At 34.1% G+C, this 18,683-nt stretch overlaps 4 protein-coding genes across 4 annotated transcripts; 1 reads left to right on the top strand and 3 right to left on the bottom strand.

Moving 5' to 3' along the window:
• The first annotated feature begins 101 nt into the window (after window positions 1-101).
• Window positions 102-8,902, top strand: LOC106114733 (PCNA-associated factor). The gene is made up of 5 exons (XM_013308040.1): window positions 102-213; window positions 455-523; window positions 6,737-6,877; window positions 7,253-7,625; window positions 8,297-8,902. The coding sequence occupies exons 1-4, from the start codon at window positions 180-182 to the stop codon at window positions 7,606-7,608; spliced, it is 600 nt and encodes a 199-aa protein (XP_013163494.1). The 5' UTR covers window positions 102-179; the 3' UTR covers window positions 7,609-7,625; window positions 8,297-8,902.
• LOC106114732 (bile salt-activated lipase-like) lies at window positions 2,165-5,955 on the bottom strand. Its single transcript, XM_013308039.1, has 3 exons — window positions 5,725-5,955; window positions 4,041-5,281; window positions 2,165-2,404 (listed from the first exon to the last, which is right to left on the bottom strand). The coding sequence occupies exons 1-3, from the start codon at window positions 5,896-5,898 to the stop codon at window positions 2,215-2,217; spliced, it is 1,605 nt and encodes a 534-aa protein (XP_013163493.1). The 5' UTR covers window positions 5,899-5,955; the 3' UTR covers window positions 2,165-2,214.
• A 2,593-nt stretch (window positions 8,903-11,495) lies between the features above and the next one.
• LOC106114627 (bile salt-activated lipase-like) lies at window positions 11,496-13,117 on the bottom strand. Its single transcript, XM_013307902.1, has 2 exons — window positions 13,011-13,117; window positions 11,496-11,719 (listed from the first exon to the last, which is right to left on the bottom strand). Exons 1-2 carry the CDS (start codon window positions 13,097-13,099, stop codon window positions 11,524-11,526), a joined length of 285 nt encoding a protein of 94 aa, XP_013163356.1. The 5' UTR covers window positions 13,100-13,117; the 3' UTR covers window positions 11,496-11,523.
• On the bottom strand, window positions 13,092-17,769 carry LOC106114626 (esterase FE4-like). The gene is made up of 2 exons (XM_013307901.1): window positions 17,545-17,769; window positions 13,092-14,245 (listed from the first exon to the last, which is right to left on the bottom strand). The coding sequence occupies exons 1-2, from the start codon at window positions 17,716-17,718 to the stop codon at window positions 13,118-13,120; spliced, it is 1,302 nt and encodes a 433-aa protein (XP_013163355.1). The 5' UTR covers window positions 17,719-17,769; the 3' UTR covers window positions 13,092-13,117.
• Between the last annotated feature and the right edge of the window lie 914 nt (window positions 17,770-18,683).

Here is an 18,683-nt window from a genome sequence, read left to right as displayed (position 1 = left end):
TTGGCTTAAAAGTCTTGAATCCATAGCACAAAAATTTGTATATTTTGATTGGTCCACAATTGGCGGCAAAATGTGACATATGCAAATTGTATGTCAAAAAGTTTTCAAGGTGAGGTAGATCTAGGAATTTATTTATGGTGAATTTTAAGATTGAAATAAATTGGAATAATAGTTAAGTAATGGCGAGAACAAAAGCTTCTGTAGGTGCAAAAGGTAAGTCAATACGTGTTATATATTATTTTATTTACTTTAATACAAACTACGTTACAATCAATCTTTTTATATTATGATTCCTTGTTTTTTAAACCTTGATTTTATTATAAATATGCTAAATAACTCAAATTAATCTTTAATTTAAGTTTTCAGAACTTTCACACTTGATTTTTGAATTTATTATCGTTCTAACCATTATTAAGGAGATAATTATTAAAAGTCACATCTTATTTATTTTCAGTATCATCTGGTAAAAGCAGTAAAGCAAGATGTTGTGCTGCGCCTCCACCAAACAGTACTGGAGCCTCAGGTAAAGAATTAGGAATAGAAATAAAACTTAATTAGTAGTTTTTTTGTTCTTCAAGACTATGTTCTACATCTATACCAAATTTCACCAAGATCCATGCAGCTGTGATACCTTATAACAAGCCATCCAAAATGGTTAAACAGATACTAAAAAACTAGATATAGAGATAATTAAATGTGTGGAATACATAGGCTATTTGCTAATGTTATTTTTTTTTAATTCCATGAGGATGAAATCTTATAAACAACTAGTTTTTATATAAATTAAAATCAACAGCCGCACTGGCCCAGTGCGGGTTGACTTCACACAAGCATGTCTCGCCGTTAAGCATTACAGCTTGGTGAGATAAAATTCTTTGTTAAATCTTTTGATGAAAAAAAAAAAATGTCTTTATACTTCTTTGCCAATATGTGCATTTTGCATGATTCCTTCTCAATAAGATAAATTTACATATGGAAATTCAAAAAACCTATTAGTATGTGGTAATTGTACCTAAATGTTTTTAGATTTAGCTGGACAGGTTTTGCATTGTTCCAACTTAAGGCAGTTGAAGATACTGTTGGTTCATTCTATATCTTGTTGAAATTCAAATAGGCACAAAATACCATGACTTAAAACCTGTCTAGTAGAATATAGTGATTGAAAGTTAATTATTAATTGATTACATTATTATAAATATTTATCAAGATATTTGTTTTGGTTAACCTTTGGTCAGTAACGGTTTAAACTCTACTAGGTCTTTGGCTTTGGTGAGCGTCGATGGCTTAGGGGTCAGCACTTGACTTGCAATCTGCAGGTCAGGTGGGTTCAAATCCCGCCATGTACCAATTTGTTTTTCCATTTCTGATTTACATATTTACATTTATACAACGTTCTTACGGTGATGGAACACATCGTGATGCTTCACATATCTGAGAAGTAATTCAAAGATATGTGTGAAGTCAACCCGCACTTGACCAGCGTGGTTGTCTACGGCCTAATCACCCTAACTTAGGGTGGGCTCCGAGCCCCTCGGTTAGGAAGAACAGTGAGCTGATGATAAGGGCTTTGGCCAAGATTTCTATCTAACTTTTTTAACCTTTAAGACCCTAACAGGGTTATGTAAGACTGATAAGCAGATCATAACCTTTGCAGTGCCCTAACGGTCACCTATCCGCGCCCTACTTTAACGGTATTGCCTTAATTGCTTGTCTTGTTGAATCTAATCTATATCACTTAATAAGATTTATTATTATCTCTTATTGACAATATCTTAAGTATTTGATAAGATGTATAAGCAGTTATTTGATATTTCTACGATAGGGGGTAAATTTTATATATTTGTATGATAAGGCTTAAAAAACAAAAGTCTTTATTTTTTATTTTTTTTTTAAAGAAAAATATTAGCAGATTTTTTTGTAAATTTTATTAATATTTCTTTTACCATTCCAACTAAGCTATATACTTGTGCTAGGATATGGTTTACGACAGTCGAATGTCGGGATTCGAACCCACGACCTCGTGGTCGGAAATCCGTACCCTTAACCATTACGCTATTGACGCTCATAAGAAATATTTGGGTACATTTTACTGTACATCAACATACAAGTGGCCATATGTTAATGTTTTATTATTAAGTACTTTGAGGGTAAATAAAACTGCTAGTACCATTTTAAATAAAAAAAAATGTTTATTTAAAAAACTTATATCTACCCTCATTCATCTTTATAACCTTTTAATGATTTCTTGTTTCTTTCATAGTATAAATCCCAGAAAGCCATACGTGCATGATATGACCTCTTTTTCATTGTCAATTCATTATCAATATCTAAATAATTAAATGCACCTTTAGTTATCGGCATCCATTTAATGGGTAGAAGTTTTGATATCTCCGGAGTTGGGTCTCTGCAAAAAAAATGATATGAATCAACTATAGTTCGACGTACTGAGATGATTCATGTTTAGAGTTCGATTAGATAATATTTATAAGTAAGATCTTTCTATTCGCGAGGTTAATGTATATTTGTAAGATACTGTAGGATCATGTGCTAAGGTTACATACATAATATACCAAAATGGTAATAAAACGCAAATTTAGACGTGATATCTGTGTGCCTATGTTCAATGCACGATCTCAGGATGATATTATGATCTGTATACGGGAATTGGTAATTACTTTTATGCCCGTGAAGGAATCGCTAATAAGGAGATTTTAATATATTTAGTTTAATGAGACTAATTGAAAGCGCGTCGATGGCTCTGGGGTTTAAGCACTTGAATACCGCCCAACCGATGTGATTTTCGATTTACATATATACATTTATTCTATGTTGTTACGGTGAAGGAAAACATCGTGATGCTGCACATATCTGAGAAAGTCAAAGATATGTGTGAAGTCAACACGCTCTGGTCCATCGAGGTTGACTATGGCCTAGTCACCCTTAATTTGGGTAGGCTCTGAGCTCCTCAATGGGAGTATAGTGAGCTGATGATCATAAAATAAAATAATTTTTGGATAGATATATATATAATTATATAATATTTTCAGCTGAATCATAGTAACAAGGATGTGATATGTCAAACGTTCCAATGATAAATATTTATTTAGATAAGATTAGAAATTTATTTATAGTTAAAGAATACAAGATAAGAAAGGATTAAGTTAAGAATGTGTATTAGAGGAAGTTTGAAAGTAGCGCAAGTGATTGAGCAATTGAGGAGCAAAAGGATAGCGTGGTTTGGTAATATTATGGTGAGAGATGATGATATAAACAAAAAATGAGATTGAATGTGGATGGCTACAAAGGTGGAGGATAACCAAAGACTCTATGGATTATGTGAAAGAGGATATGCGTAAGAAGGGGGTGGATTCAGATACATACTGTGCAGTCCCAAAGTAGGGATAAGGGCAGGTTGATGATGATGCATACATCTTACTATTTACTAATATTATAAATGCGAATACATGAATCATGCTAAATGGATGGAAGTTTATTAGAAAGTAATTGCCGAAGGGCTCAACGGATGTCGATGAATGTCATAGATGAAAAAAATAGTCTGAAGCTAGCAACTTGTAACCATATAAGATGATTCTGACGGTGATTAAACCATAAGATAGTTCAATTAGCTGATTGATTAGCTGTACAGTAGGACCAAAATCGAGACTCGAAAAGACGAGAAAGAGAAGAGAGAGTTATAGAGGTTTCTCCCTTATCCAGTTTAGCTTATTCAGGTTTCAATGTATATATGTTGTCAATACTGGGTATTGTTAGGAAGAAAATTCGACACTGTGCCGGTGTATCGGGGCCACACTAGCCTTATTAAACCTCACTAATCATTCTGACACTTGACATTGTAACAAAAGCGCGCCATTCGCGACAAAGATTCAAACTCTTAATGTCAAAAAGTATGAACGTATTTCCAGAATTCACAATTCTATTAGTTGTTTTAGTAAACGTTGCATGATATCTGGTTGAAAGATATTTACTGCCTAACCTAATTAGTGTAATCGGTTTTTATACTTACAAAAAAATCCACTTACCCAAATTTAACGAAATTCGTCCACATAGTAGTCATCCTATCTTTTGTAACTTGGTCTTCTATTGTCGGTGTATCCGATAATAAGGCCATATTGAATAAATATCCATATTCATCAGAGTGTATCGCACCAGGATATGTTATATTATCCTTTAGCTTACCAAAGTTTCTACCACCACTGTATCGGAAAACATAATGGTAGACTTTACCATCGTTTTCTAAGTAACTTGAAAGTCTTCTATGGATTGGATGAATAAATGTAAAATCAGAATCATAATCTGATAATTCGTACTTAACATTTTCACCCACAATTTCATCACCTATGTAAAATTGCTTAAGTAATTTCACTTGATCGTCATCTATCATATTAAATGCTAGACCAAGATTATCTTCAAATATTTCTCTTTCATTGTACTTGTCCGCTGGTTTGTTATAGAATTCAAATAGCTTCTCCATATTCGTATAACCTATTAGAATTGGTATAGTCTTCGCTTTACTTATATCATAATTCATTGGATGATCTGTTATGAAATTTTCAATACCATCAAATTCTTTCTCAACACATGGTACACAAGTGATTGCTAGATCAATTTCTGCTGATACAACTACATTTGGATCTAACGTAGCTAAATATTGCACTGCTTCGTTAGTATCATCAGTTTCATATCCTAAATGTGTAGCAATTCTAATTGGTATATTCCTATCGGACTCCATAATTCCCCAGGGACATAAACTTGTCCCGCTTTGACTGATAGCTTTATCGAATAGCTTCTCTTTCTTTGATAAAAGGTGATAATCAACAGATACCCCTCCAGCACTAGCACCAGAAATTGTAACCTTATTAGGATCCCCACCGAAAGCTTCTATGTTTTCTTTAACCCATCTTAATGCTGCTACTTGGTCCTTCAAGCCCTGATTCCCTGGAACTTCAGGTGTGTCTAAACACATGAATCCGTATAAACCTATTCTATAATTAATAGTTACTAGGATAACATCTTTCTTGACTAAATATTTAGCACCGAATTGAGTTCTTCCTCCGTTACCGTACAGAAATCTACCACCATGTATCCAAAATAATACTGGCAGTTTGTTGCTAGTCGATGCTTTGTTGGGGACGTATATGTTGAGATGTAGACAATCTAATGAGCCTATCGTTTGATCAGTTCGTTGTAAATTCTGTATGCAGATTGCCGAATCATCGTAAGCCTCAAATGTGCCCTTAAAATCGGGATACGGTAGAGCAGTCTACACAAAAAAAAATTACCAAGTTATTATAATACATTTGATAAAGATTTTCGTGTTGAAATTTGTACGTAGAAACTAGTATTACCATTTATAAGACTTTCAATATCTAAAATAATCATACTAATATTATAACGAATGTTTAGATGGATGGATGAATGTTTGTTTGAAGGTATCTCCGGAACCCCTTAACGTATCTTGATGAAATTTGGCATAGATGTAGAACATAGTCTACTCATTAAGTTTTTTTAAACTCCACGCGGACGAAATCGCGGGCGATAGCTGGTAATTATATAACTAGACAAAAAAAGGTATACGATCTTTTGGCCTATGTCCAGCAAGGGTGTCTTGTGGCTGAACAACCAAATATAAATATCACTCCTAACTTATAAGTTCACGCAAAAAAAGAAAAAAAGTTGTTATGTAATTCATGATAAGACACATACCCCAAATGGATTTGTATAGTTGACCATAGCATATGGTATGCCAAGGAACATGGCATAGTCTCCATCTGTAGCCTGCAGTCCTCGGATCAGACCCTTCTTGCTTTCCACCAGTGGGTCCAGTCTTGGCGATGCCCAAGCTACAGTAATAAATAACAATAATACTAAGACCTTCATTGTAAACCGACTATTACGAACGAATGCAAAATAAATTTGTGAGTCCTTTTAAGGTCGTCTCATATCAAACTCAAGTGTTTTTTTTTGAGATTATAAGATATATCTGACACGTGTTTACACAGTTTATTTGAACGACTGACGTCTTTATACGTGTGAATTTATCTGTTATTTTCATTCATAAATATATGTATAACGTAAACGTACTAAAATATCCACTTCACTTTAACAAATAATTAACCATCAAACCATATGCTGATTGTCCACTGACATCATCACCGGCATCGGCATCACGAACTAATTTCTATCCAAGATCAAAATGACGTGACGGAGTCGAGTCATTTATAAACCTGTTTTATATTGCTGGCACATCATGCCGTCATAATCTAGGCACCGTTCACGCGGTAACGCCGATCTACACAAAATATCAGCGGAGAAGATATCTTACTTCTTTCTTACTAATAAATACGAATGTTTGGATGGATGGATGAATGTTTGTCTGAAGGTATTCAAAACGGTTGAACAGGTCTCGATGAAATTTGGCAAACATATAGAACATAGTCTGGAAGAACACACAGGCTACTTATTAAGTTTTTTTAATACCGCACAGACGGATTCGCGGGCGACAGGAAGTACAGAAATATTTATAAAAGTGTGAAAGATATATCAGGATTAATTCAAATTTCCGTCTACCTTTTAGGTTAAGAAAGGATTCGACTGCTTTTTCACATATACCCACTTCATTGTTACTATACCTTGACCGATTTCACCAAGTATCAAAGGGATGAAGGTTGTTGTTTGTTTTCACAATTTGCGTAAGTTAACTACTTTTTTATTCTAGGTGGTAGTGATCGTTCCTCTCGAAGTCATTCCGGTGGAAATCCCGTATGTCCAAGAGAGACTCCGATATGGCAGAGACCTATTACTAGCTTCATCGTCAACAAAAAAGCAGAAAGTGTCGAGAAAGAATACGAAACACCAAGTATGTTCTTTATTATATTTATTTAGGTTCAAATTTAGCTTAAATTAATCCCAAAGTTTTATGAGGTCTCCGCTGTGAGGGCTTAATCCTTAAGTCAACCACATCCTCTTCTTGCTTCTCTAAGACAATAGAGTGAATTTCTCATATATTTGCAGATTGCATCACGATTTTTTCCTTCAACATAAGAACATCGGATAAATATACATATGTAAATCGGAAGTCGAAAAACACATTGGTACATGGCGGGATTCGAACCCAGGACCTGCAGATTGCACGTCAAATGTGCCCTGAGCCACCGACGCTCTACGTCTTATAAATGTTAAAACTGAACTATATTCAAAAATAGCTGTTAGATTCACAATAACATTTTCACAGGAAGCAGCAAAACAAATAAAAAAGGAATCGAAAATAACTCTAAAAATGATGCAGAATCTGACGATGAGGAAATAACTAAAACCAAACCGAAACGTAATAAAATCTTATCAGATGATGAAGAGACACCTAAAAATAGGGAATTAGATGAATCACTAATTTTAGAACCTTTAACCGGTGAAAACAGTCACAAAATAGATGAATACTATCAAAAGAATAACAAAGGGAAGGGTAGGGGAAAGAAGAGTAGAGAAAATAATAACATAGACGATGTTAAAAGAAATCTGAAAAGGGATTTGGAAGATATTACTTTTGGTGAAGAAAGTGAACATACTAATAAAAAGGCTAAAATTGAATGATTATTACATATGAAAAGGTAAGTCAAATAATTGTAGGGTAGATCATAAAATACTCTCATAATTATCATAGGATTTTATGTAGGTAGTTGAAACTATCTCAAATTTTTAAATACATCTTTAAATTGATTTCACTTTCACTTTACAATTACAATTCTGGTAAAGAATTTGTAAAAAAACTGTCGTCCGTGCAGAATTTAAAAAAAAACTTTATTAATAACCTAAGTGTTCTTCCAGAAGATGTTATACGTCTATGACAAATTTCATCGAGATTCATTGAGCCTTTCTGGAGATACCTTCTAACATACATCCATCCATCTAAATATTCGCATTTATAATATCAGTAAGATTTACTTTTTACAAGCATTTATTAAGTATCTGTCCCGATGTTTGTCGTTGCAAATTTAAGATCCACTTGTCACTTGCGGGTTACTAACTGAGTAGAAATGCTACATACATGTGTAAATCACGTGACAATACAATGTTATGATGACACGGAGCTGATCTGATGATGCAGCTTAAACATCCTCATACTTACTTCACAAAATAACCTCAACGAGTTTGGACCCATTTTAATCGTCTTTGAAATTAACAAGAACATAATAAAAGCTTGTTTTTAAAGAGTTAGTTACCATTTAATATTTTTTTGTGACTACCCACTTTTAAAATCATAACTACCCTACATTTACAGGCACTTTCAAGACTTCATTTATATAGAACATCTTCCAGACAAGAATTTAGAAGAGATAACTAAATAATCTAGAGTTATTTAGTTATTATAAAAAGTGCTGAATCTTAAAATAGAAAAATCACTCGGCTGGTCTGATTGAAAATAAGTGCTTTGTGAAATATTTGGGATTTTCTAGTGTTGTTTCAAGTTCTAAGTGTTTACAGTGTGTCTAAAATAGATTAATTTGACAACTGACGCCTATAAAGATAGAATTAATTTAGTATGAGTATTAATGTTGTACTTAATGTACGGTTGTCATAGTGTCGGAGTGTACGCGTATTACGAACAACTACGAACTATCGATAATCGGTTTTATAAAAATATCTATCTATTAGTTAGGGTATCTTATTAGTTTTTGAATTTATTACAGATATTTAGCTATATCTCGCGCTATTAACTAAAAAAACGTTAGTTTCTTCTTTTTGTGTCTCAACATCTCAATTTTTAGTTTAAAATGTTATATTTCTACGTAATTATGAAGAGTAAAGTTGACATAAAAGGAAACAATTTCATTTGTGTTGTGAATCAAAAACAATCAAGAAATTATCGATTGCAAGTTCTATGAGAACAAACATCGTAAATCGAAATTTTTTATAATCGATTTTAATCAACCCATATCTATTGAATTGTCAAATTAATCTATCTTAAATAGACACACTATAGTGACATGTGATATACAAAGTGATTTAAGTAACGTGGTAAGTGTTGATTTATATTAGTTTTTGTATTTAATTCTTTTTAAAAATAAATGACAAAACCCCCTTCAGAATATAAAAATATGGGATTTAATCTATATTAAGAGACGTGTTATTATGCGTCTTATCAGGAAGGTATATTTAAAAAAATATAGCTAAGTGTGAGTCGCAATCGCACACAAAGTGTTCCGTACAAACCGGCCCTTATTTGGTTGGCACATGTACTCCGCCATACATCTCTATCAGCAGTCATATCCGAATATACCCCCTTCCTACACATATCCTCTTTCACACAGTCAATCCATACTTTATAATAATCAAACATCTGTACAAACCTGTAAATATATAAATAAAAATTTAGAGTTGTCGCAATTTTTACTTTATCTGAGCTTCGTACCAAATTCCTACATTTTATGTTCACGGAAAGTACCTTATAAGTTTTGTATCCCTTACGAGTGTCGATTTGCGGCATAAGAGGCTGTATCTTTTAACAACTCCAGCTTAATACTTTCTCGTGTTTTTAAGAAAAAGGGCCTTGAGAGATAGACTGACAACAAAGGGATTAGCCCTGCGCTTCAGGCTGTTGGCGAGGCTACCGCCTTGGCTCGAGCCACACACGGCCGAGCACGGTTTTTTTTATATCATAAGGTGGCAAACGAGCGAGTGGCCGCCTAAAATCGCTGAAATAGCCAAGTGACCGTTGCCCATAGACATACGCAATTGCAGAGAGGACTAAATTAGGCCTCCGGGACGCTCATTCATCAGACGAAACGCGGAATTGCTTCCACTTCACGCCTGTCTTCTGTGTGGTCGAGGTATTTCACCGGGCGAACCGGGCCAATTCGTGCGAAGATGTTAAAGCGGGCTCTACCACTGTTAAAAATTTATTTCGGGTATCCTCCCTGGTGAATGATTCTATTTAGGGCGAAAACAGTCGCCCTTTTGCCCTGCATCTTTAGCAGCATGATAGCGGTCGCATTGTGCGGCTGCACTGTGGACGCCCTCAGTCCCACGACAGGGACATAGGACTTTAAGTTAAGTTATGTAACTCACGGAACACTAAAAACTATCCCTATCGACCTTCTTAAGGTCATAATAAAGAGATAAACTATCCTAAAAAGTATTATCTTTGACATCAAACAATTGAAAGACAATATCTTAGAATTACTTTGAATTTATTGTTTATCTAACACTAGCTGTCGCCCCCGACTCCGTCCGCGTGGATATATAAAAAAAAATTAGTGTGGCCTATGTTTTCTTTCAGACTATGTTCTATACGTATGCCAAATTTAATCGAAATCCGTTCAGCTGTTCTAGAGATATCTTCAAACACCCATCCAATCACATCCATCTAAACATTCGCATTTATAATATTAGTAAGTTAAATAAAAAGCAGCTCTTCAAGGTATAAATTCGAAAAAAAAAATGAATAAATAGTATCCTATGTCCGTCTCCTTGCTCTAAGCTACCTCCTCACCAATTTTCAGGCATATCGGTAAAGCCGTTCTTGAGTTATAAATAGTGTAACTAACACAACTTTCTTTTATATATATAGATGAAATGATTATCTAATATTTACTGACTAGTAGTACTATGGGAGGTAAAATAAGTCGTCATGATTAGACATTTCTATATATGTTATGATAAGCGGTAGCACGTGACTTCACCCACGTGTTAAAATCTTACAAATATTATAAATGCGAACGTTTGAATAGATGTTTGACGGTATCTCCAGCACGGCTGACCGGGTCTTGCTAAAATTTAGCAAAGATGTAGAAAATAGTCTGGAAGAACATATAGGCTACTGATTAAGTTTTTTATTGATTCTGCGAAGACGGAGTCACGGGCAACAGCTAGTTTAGTAATACATATAGCTTATATCAACCGGGGATAGTGTAGCTTTGTAATAGTAAAAGAATTTTTCATATAGGTTTAGTAGTTTCTGAGCTAAAAATTAATTCTTCTGTTTATATACCATAAGGTGGCAAAGGAACAAGTGACCGTTGCCCATAGACATACGCAATTGCATATGCGTTGCCTACATTTAATCGACGGAGGAGAGGATGCACAGAAAGAAAATATCTTCCCTTTCCATGCATCCTCTCATCCGGAAAATCCACTTCCACTTCCCATCCTTTCCTTATAACAAAAAGGTGGGAAGGGAAAGAGGAGTAAATTAGGCCTCCAGGACGCACACTCATCAGACGAAACGCGGAATTGCTTCCACTGCACGCCTGTCTTCTTCGTAACACTAAAACATAATATAGCAGTTTCCAAAGTGGTATAGACTTGAGGTCCCTACAGGGATCATCGAGGGCAAGAAAGAAATAAGGGTATCACAATTAGTAGTTAATGTAACATTTTGAAAAGTGTCTACGAGAATAAAACGTCTGAGAATCTAACCTGAACTCTAGAAGTAGGGTAGTAGGTGGCAGCTAACGTGTTAATAATAAAAATCCAGTAAAAAAAGTATCAAAAATATGTATTTTTTATTTACAATTCAGTATTTCTATAACCTTTTATATGCTGCTTGTTCATTTTGTAATATAAGTCCCAAAATGCTATCCGTTCCTGTATGGCACGTTTCTTCAACGTCTGTTCAATATCTATTTCTAAATAATTCAATGTATCCTCTGTGATAGGTATCCATTTAACTGGAAGAAGTTCTGTAGTTTCAGGAGTGGGATCTCTGTAAAAATTAACAAAATTAAGTTGGTACAAAAAGCCGATAAATTCTATTTTATAATCTTATTAAATGTCGGCACTTTTCCTTATTCATCCATATTCCATACTAGATGTCGCCCGCGATTTCGTCCGCGCGGAATTAAAAAAAGCTCGTCGCAGCGTAATGTTATATAGCCTAAAGTCTTCCTCTATAAATGGACTATCCAATAAAAAAAGAATTTTTCAAATCGGACCAGTAGTTCCTGAGATTAGCGCGTTTAAACAAACAAACTCTTCCCCTTTATAATATTATATTCCATACTAGCTGTCGTCCGCGAGGATATATAAAAAAAACTTAATATATATATATATATATATAGATAAGTTAAATAAAAAGCAGCTCTTCAAGGCATAAATTCGAAAAAAAAAAGAATAAATAGTATCCTATGTCCGTCTCCTTGCTCTAAGCTACCTCCTCACCAATATTCAGGCATATCGGTAAAGTCGTTCTTGAGTTATAAATAGTGTAACTAACACAACTTTCTTTTATATATATAGATAGATAGATATAGATATTCCATACGAGCAAACATGAGCCATATCTGACTGCATTCTTACCATCTTTCACACAATCTATACTTTCCTTGGTCTTTCTCTACCTTTTTAGCCACATTCAAACTTTTTAAAAAAGTTCGAAATAAATTATCAAATCAAAGTCTTTTACACTACACATACTTTAAGTAAATGTTATCTTTTGAAGAAAAAAGACCTCCTAGAATCGAGATAAATATTGAATATGTTGTCAGATGTTTGATATATTTACGAAGATAAGATTAAAATGTAATTTAACTCATCTATATCTGATAAATATCTTTGGTCACATGAATTTTAAAGATATATAAGATAAGATATCCAACAATATATGTTTCTTAATTGAATTAGATGAGCTATCTAAAATATTTGTTTAAAAACTCTTTTTACTACAAGGTGACTAAGAAGGAAGTGTAAGGATTGATTGAATAAGAAACGACTGAACTCAGATCTTAGTAATATAAATGCGAATGTTTAGATGTATGTTTGTTAGAAAATATCTCCAGAACGGTTGAATCTCGATGAAATTTTGCATAGATGTAGAACATAATCTGGAATACTTTGGCTACTAATTTATTTTTTTAATTCCACGCGGACAATATATCCTACAAACTATGCCGACACTAAATATAGGAAAAGGCTACACAATGATGATTCTCTTTAAAAATAACAGAGATAAATATGTTTCTATATAATTTTTTTGTATATAAAATATAAATATTTACCCGTATTTCACGAAATTAGTCCACATAGTGGTCATTTTATCGATTATAGCCTGGTCTTCTGGTGTTGGAGTCTCAGGTAGAACAGCCATGTCGAATAAATAACCTTTCTAATCGGAATGTATAGCTCCAGGCCCAGTTATTTTCTCTCTTAACTTAGCATAGTTTCTACCACCTGCATATTTAAACACGTAATGGTAAACTTTAGCCCCATTCTTCAGATAGGGTAAACTTCTATGTATCGGATGTATGAACACAAAGTCTGAATCGAATTCGGCTAATTCATATTTTACGTCGATACTAACATCTTTATCACCAATGTAGAAATTACGTACTATTTTAACAAGTTCTTTATCGACATCATTAAAATCTAAAGCTAAGTTATCTTCGAAAACTTTCTCATCGTATTCATCTGCAGGTTTATTCGCGTATTCAAATAATTTCTCTAAATTATTATAACCGATTAAAATTGGTGTATCTTTTACTTTTGGCATTGGTGAATTGATCGGATACTCTGTTATAAAACTTTCGATACCATCAAATTCTTTTTCAATGCAAGGTCTGAATGTTTCTGACAACTCAATAGTTGCTGCTACAACTATTTCTGGGTCTAAATTTGATAAATATTCGACAGCTTCATCACTGTCGTTTATTTCTACACCTAATTGTGAAGCTACTCTTACAGGTAGATTCCTATCAGAATCACTAAATGCCCAAGGAGATAAGCTTGTACCGCTCTGTGTTATGGCTTTATCGAATAATTTCTCTTGTTTAGATAACAAATGATAATCAACTGACACTCCACCGGCGCTGGAACCGAATATAGTTATTTTATTAGAATCACCACCGAAAGATTCGATATTTTCTTTAATCCATCGTATAGCACGAAGTTGATCCTTCAAGCCTTGATTTCCTGGTACATCTGGTGTATCTAAACACATAAATCCGTATATACCTACTCGATAATTAATAGTTACTAGAATAATATCTTTTTTAACTAAATATTTAGGTCCGTATTGATGTCTTCCACCACTGGTATGCTGGAATCTACCACCATGTATCCAAAGTAAGACAGGAAGCTTATTCCTTGTGGTAGCTGAATTAGGAACGTATACGTTTAAACGTAGACAGTCTAAAGAACCGACTACATTTGTAGTTCTCTGTTGATTTTGTATGCAAATCGATGTATCATCGTTTGCTAAATATGTGTCTTGGAAATCTGGATACGGGAGAGATGTCTGGAAGAAAAAAAATTGAAATTACTTTAAGCTATAACATTGGTAGAACACGCTTTTACCACGACCATACAGAAGACGCTTCGAATGGAAGCAATTCCGCGATTCGTCTGATGAGTGTGCGACCCGGGGGCCTGATTTTAGTCCTTCCCTTCCCATTCTTTTCTTTACAACAAGGATTAGTCGGAGGAGATGATGCATAGGAATGTAAAATATTATCTTTCTGTGCATCCTCTCCTCCGTCGATTAAAGGTAGGCAACGCATATGCAATTGCGTATGTCTATGGGCAACGGTCACTTCGCTATTTCAGGTTGTATGATCGTTTAGCATCTTATGATAGCAAAAAAAGCTTTGCCTCTAAATTAATTTTGCTAAGAAACTACAGAACCGTTATCAATTTAAATGACAAGTTCAGCCTTGAAACCTTATATAATAGAGTCAGCGTGCTAACAAAAATATGGAACTTTTGGCCTTAAACAAATGTTTATTTTTAGTTGTTTGAACAAATGTACAGTCAGCGTCATATAGATCGTCACAGACAAGATATGCAAATATATAGGTACATCAAAAGTAATCAATTATATCGGTACAACAAAAGTCCTCAAAATAATAGATACATTCACCCTGCTCAAAAACATCGGTACATACACAGCGTCAAATATATGAGTACATGCAAGATGCTCATAAATATCGTAGCAGCCACAGCGTTATAAGTAACGAAGCAGTCAAGGTGCGCAAAAATATCGGTACATTTGACAAAATTGAACTCTATCTCTATATACTTGTGATACAATTTGGAATAAACTACTTCTGTTATATTCATTTGACACTTTGCATCAAACCATTTTTCAAAATTTACTAAAAGTGTTCGACGCGGATGACAGATATTAGGTAGATAAAACCAACATCAATTTTAAGTTTGTCATCATATATGCTAGTTTGGTCTCGTGGCCTTACCGTTCGCCGCCGTTGGTACGTAAGGTCGGCGGTTCAAATCCCAAGCCACTATTTTTTTTTTATATTTAAACTTTTTAATTTTAATATCGAAGCACATGTAATTCAACTTTATCGCCGTAGTTATTAGGTACTTTTTGATATTGCTTTGGACTAATGAGTTTGACCGTTAAAGTACTTTTCTATTTCAAACAAAAATGAAGGAGATAAAGCGATGCTATTGGCATGTAATTTGTTTATTACTCATGTTTGTTAAACTTGTACCGGTAAAAATAACACTACCTTTTGCTGATACTGATTATATTTAAGAAAGAAAGAAAAAAAACTGAATGTCAATATCCAAACTACATCAAATTTTTGGTCGATTGCAATAAACATTCCAGTGTGCGTGGGCGCGCACACATATGTAGATAATACTTGTACGTATAGTTTCCGCGCGTACCATTCACAAAACCCGCAATGACAATCCACGCTCCGCCCACTCACTTCACCCGCGATGGTCTGACCTAATTGTTGTTAACGTTATTTAAATTTCTTTCTACCCGACAGCGAAAATTATAAAAAAAAAATTGTCGAGCAAAATTTTACATTACCAAATTTTTACTGGTTATGAAAAAATAACCCCGTGATTGATAAAATGAAAAAAAAAGTAGCCTGAGATTCGAACCAGTAAACTTACACATTACGGCAAACATACTAGAATACTGCGCCAAACTTGTATATATTGTGACAAGGCAAAATTTGATATTAGTTATTACGTATCTGTCATATTCGGCGTGACAAACCTTTACAATATATTTAAGCGTTATGACAGGAGAAGAAAAATATTGGGTTGCCCAGTAAGTTCGTGCCGCTTTATAAGGAAAATTGAAACCCTGTTCTCTTAAATTTTTGGAAATGTTTTTAAATTATATTGGTACGACTCTATATCTAAAACGTCTTTTATTATTGGATAAAATTTTAAAAATTAGTTTTTATCTCAACCAATGAAATGAAATTATTCACAATATAGAAATTTTCGTGACGTTTGATAATGGTGGAAATCCGAAAATGAATCCACTTCAGCTACAGTCTATTGTAATCTTTATATCGAAAATCAGAACGAACTTTCCGGACAACCTATAATGTTAATACAAAGTGTCAAATGAATGTAACAGAAGTAGTTTATTCCAAATTGTATCACAAGTATATAGAGATAGAGTTCAATTTTGTCAAATGTACCGATATTTTTGCGCACCTTGACTGCTTCGTTACTTATGACGCTGTGGCTGCTACGATATTTATGAGCATCTTGCATGTACTCATATATTTGACGCTGTGTATGTACCGATGTTTTTGAGCAGGGTGAATGTATCTATTATTTTGAGGACTTTTGTTGTACCGATATAATTGATTACTTTTGATGTACCTATGTATTTGCATATCTTGTCTGTTACGATCTATATGACGCTGACTGTACATATTTAATATTTATTTTAACATTGAACTTATATGAAAAAATTAATCGCCCATATTCAGTCGTCTGTCTCAAACTAAATTAATACTTAGAGGTTTTGTTTTACCACTTCTCTGTGTACAGGTTATTGTGTATTCAACTACATACAAAAAACGTTATAAAAATACTATAATGCGGGCAAAGACTCAGGTAAATTAAATTTACAATATAAAAAATAATTTGGAAAATCGACCGGCACTTTTATGAAACACTCCATTTATTTTACTAATATTATAAATGCGAACGTTTAAATCTATGTTAGAAAGTATCTCCAAAACAGCTGCATGGATCTCGCTGAAATTTGGCATACACGTAGATCATTGTGTGGAACACAGGTTTTTTTTTATAACAGAAGGGGGGCAAACGAGCAGCGGGAACACCGAGGTGATCAACGACACCCAGGGACATCAGCAATACCAGAGGAACCGCAGATGCGTTGCCGGCCTTTAAGAAAATGCTATTCTCGCTTCTTGAAGGTCCCTAAGTCGTATTGATTTGGAAATACCGCCGAGGACAGACCGTTCCACAATGCGACTGTGCGAGGCAAGAAATTTCGCGAGAATCGCACCTTTGTGGAATGCCAGCCATCCAGGTGGTGTGGATGGAACCTGGCGGTCTGTCGTGTCTAATTAGGTTACTAATTAAGTTTCTTTTAATTCCGCGTAGACGGAGTCGCGGGCGACAACTAGTATGTATGTTACTTATATTACGAATGCGAATGTTTAGATGGATGGTTTGATGTTATTTGAATTTATCTCCGGAACGGCTCAACGGATTTTGATGAATTTGGTTATAGATGTAGAACATAGTCTGGAAGAACACATAAACTACTTAAATTCAATAGTTACTTACCCCGAATGGGTTACTCTCGTTGACTTTAGCGTATGGTATACCCATAAACATAGCATAGTCTCCATCTGTTGCCTGCACGCCTCTTATCAGACCCTTTTTAGTTTGTACCAATGGGTCTAATCTTGGTGAAGCCAAAGATCCATGAATAAATAATAAAATTATTATAAATTTCATTTCAAAACAACTTATTCGGCCGAATCTCCTTCAATGTGTGAAACGTAATCTCAAGTGTTTAAATATAAATCAAAAAGATATAGTCATTCTGATAGTTTTGGAAACGATCTTAATCTTATTAATATTATATTATAAACTAGCTGTCGCCCGCGATTCCGTTCGCGTGGATATATAAAGAAACTTAATTAGTGTAGCCCACCCATCTATCCATCCACGTCACATCCATCTAAACATTCGCATTTATAATATTAGTAAGTTAAATAAAAAGCAGCTCTTCAAGGCATATATTGGAAAAAAAAAGAATAAATAGTATCCTATGTCCGTCTCCTGGCTCTAAGCTACCTCCTCATCAATTTTCAGGCATATCGGTAAAGCCGTTCTTGAGTTATAAATAGTGTAACTAACACCACTTTCTTTTGTATATATAAACTAGTTGACGCCTGGGATTCCGTCTGTGGATTAAAAAAAAATAGTAGCCTATATGTTCCAGGCTTCAGACATCAGCCGTTCTGGAGATACCTTCTAACAAACAACTAAACATTCGCCTTTATAATATTAGTAAGATTGCCATGACAATATCTTTTCGATATATTATTCAAACACTTGTGATTATTCGGACGGAGTCACGGACGAATGCTAGTATCATTATGAAAGACAGAATTTCGCATTTATAATATTAGTAAGGATTTATTCATATGAAAATCAAATCAAACATCAAAATGATTATATAATTTTTTATTTGAATTTATCAAACTAATCTAATATTAAAATCTGTAGAAAACTGGAAAAACTTCGTTCGGATACAAAACATTATTGCTACGGCGGGAAAAAGTTACAAACAACATAACCTCAAAACGTCAATTGTTACAAAAAGGCAAAGGTTTTTATACCATTCTGCCACAAATGTCACCAAAGAGTTTGTAAACTTAAAAAAAAACTTTTTAGACAATTCATTAAGAATTTTT

This window comes from Papilio xuthus, unplaced genomic scaffold, assembly GCF_000836235.2.
Source record: "Papilio xuthus unplaced genomic scaffold, Pxut_1.1 DF828037.1, whole genome shotgun sequence".
Lineage (NCBI taxonomy): Eukaryota > Metazoa > Arthropoda > Insecta > Lepidoptera > Papilionidae > Papilio > Papilio xuthus.
Note: the sequence above shows the minus strand (reverse complement) of the source record. Positions and strands in the feature narration are given on the sequence as shown.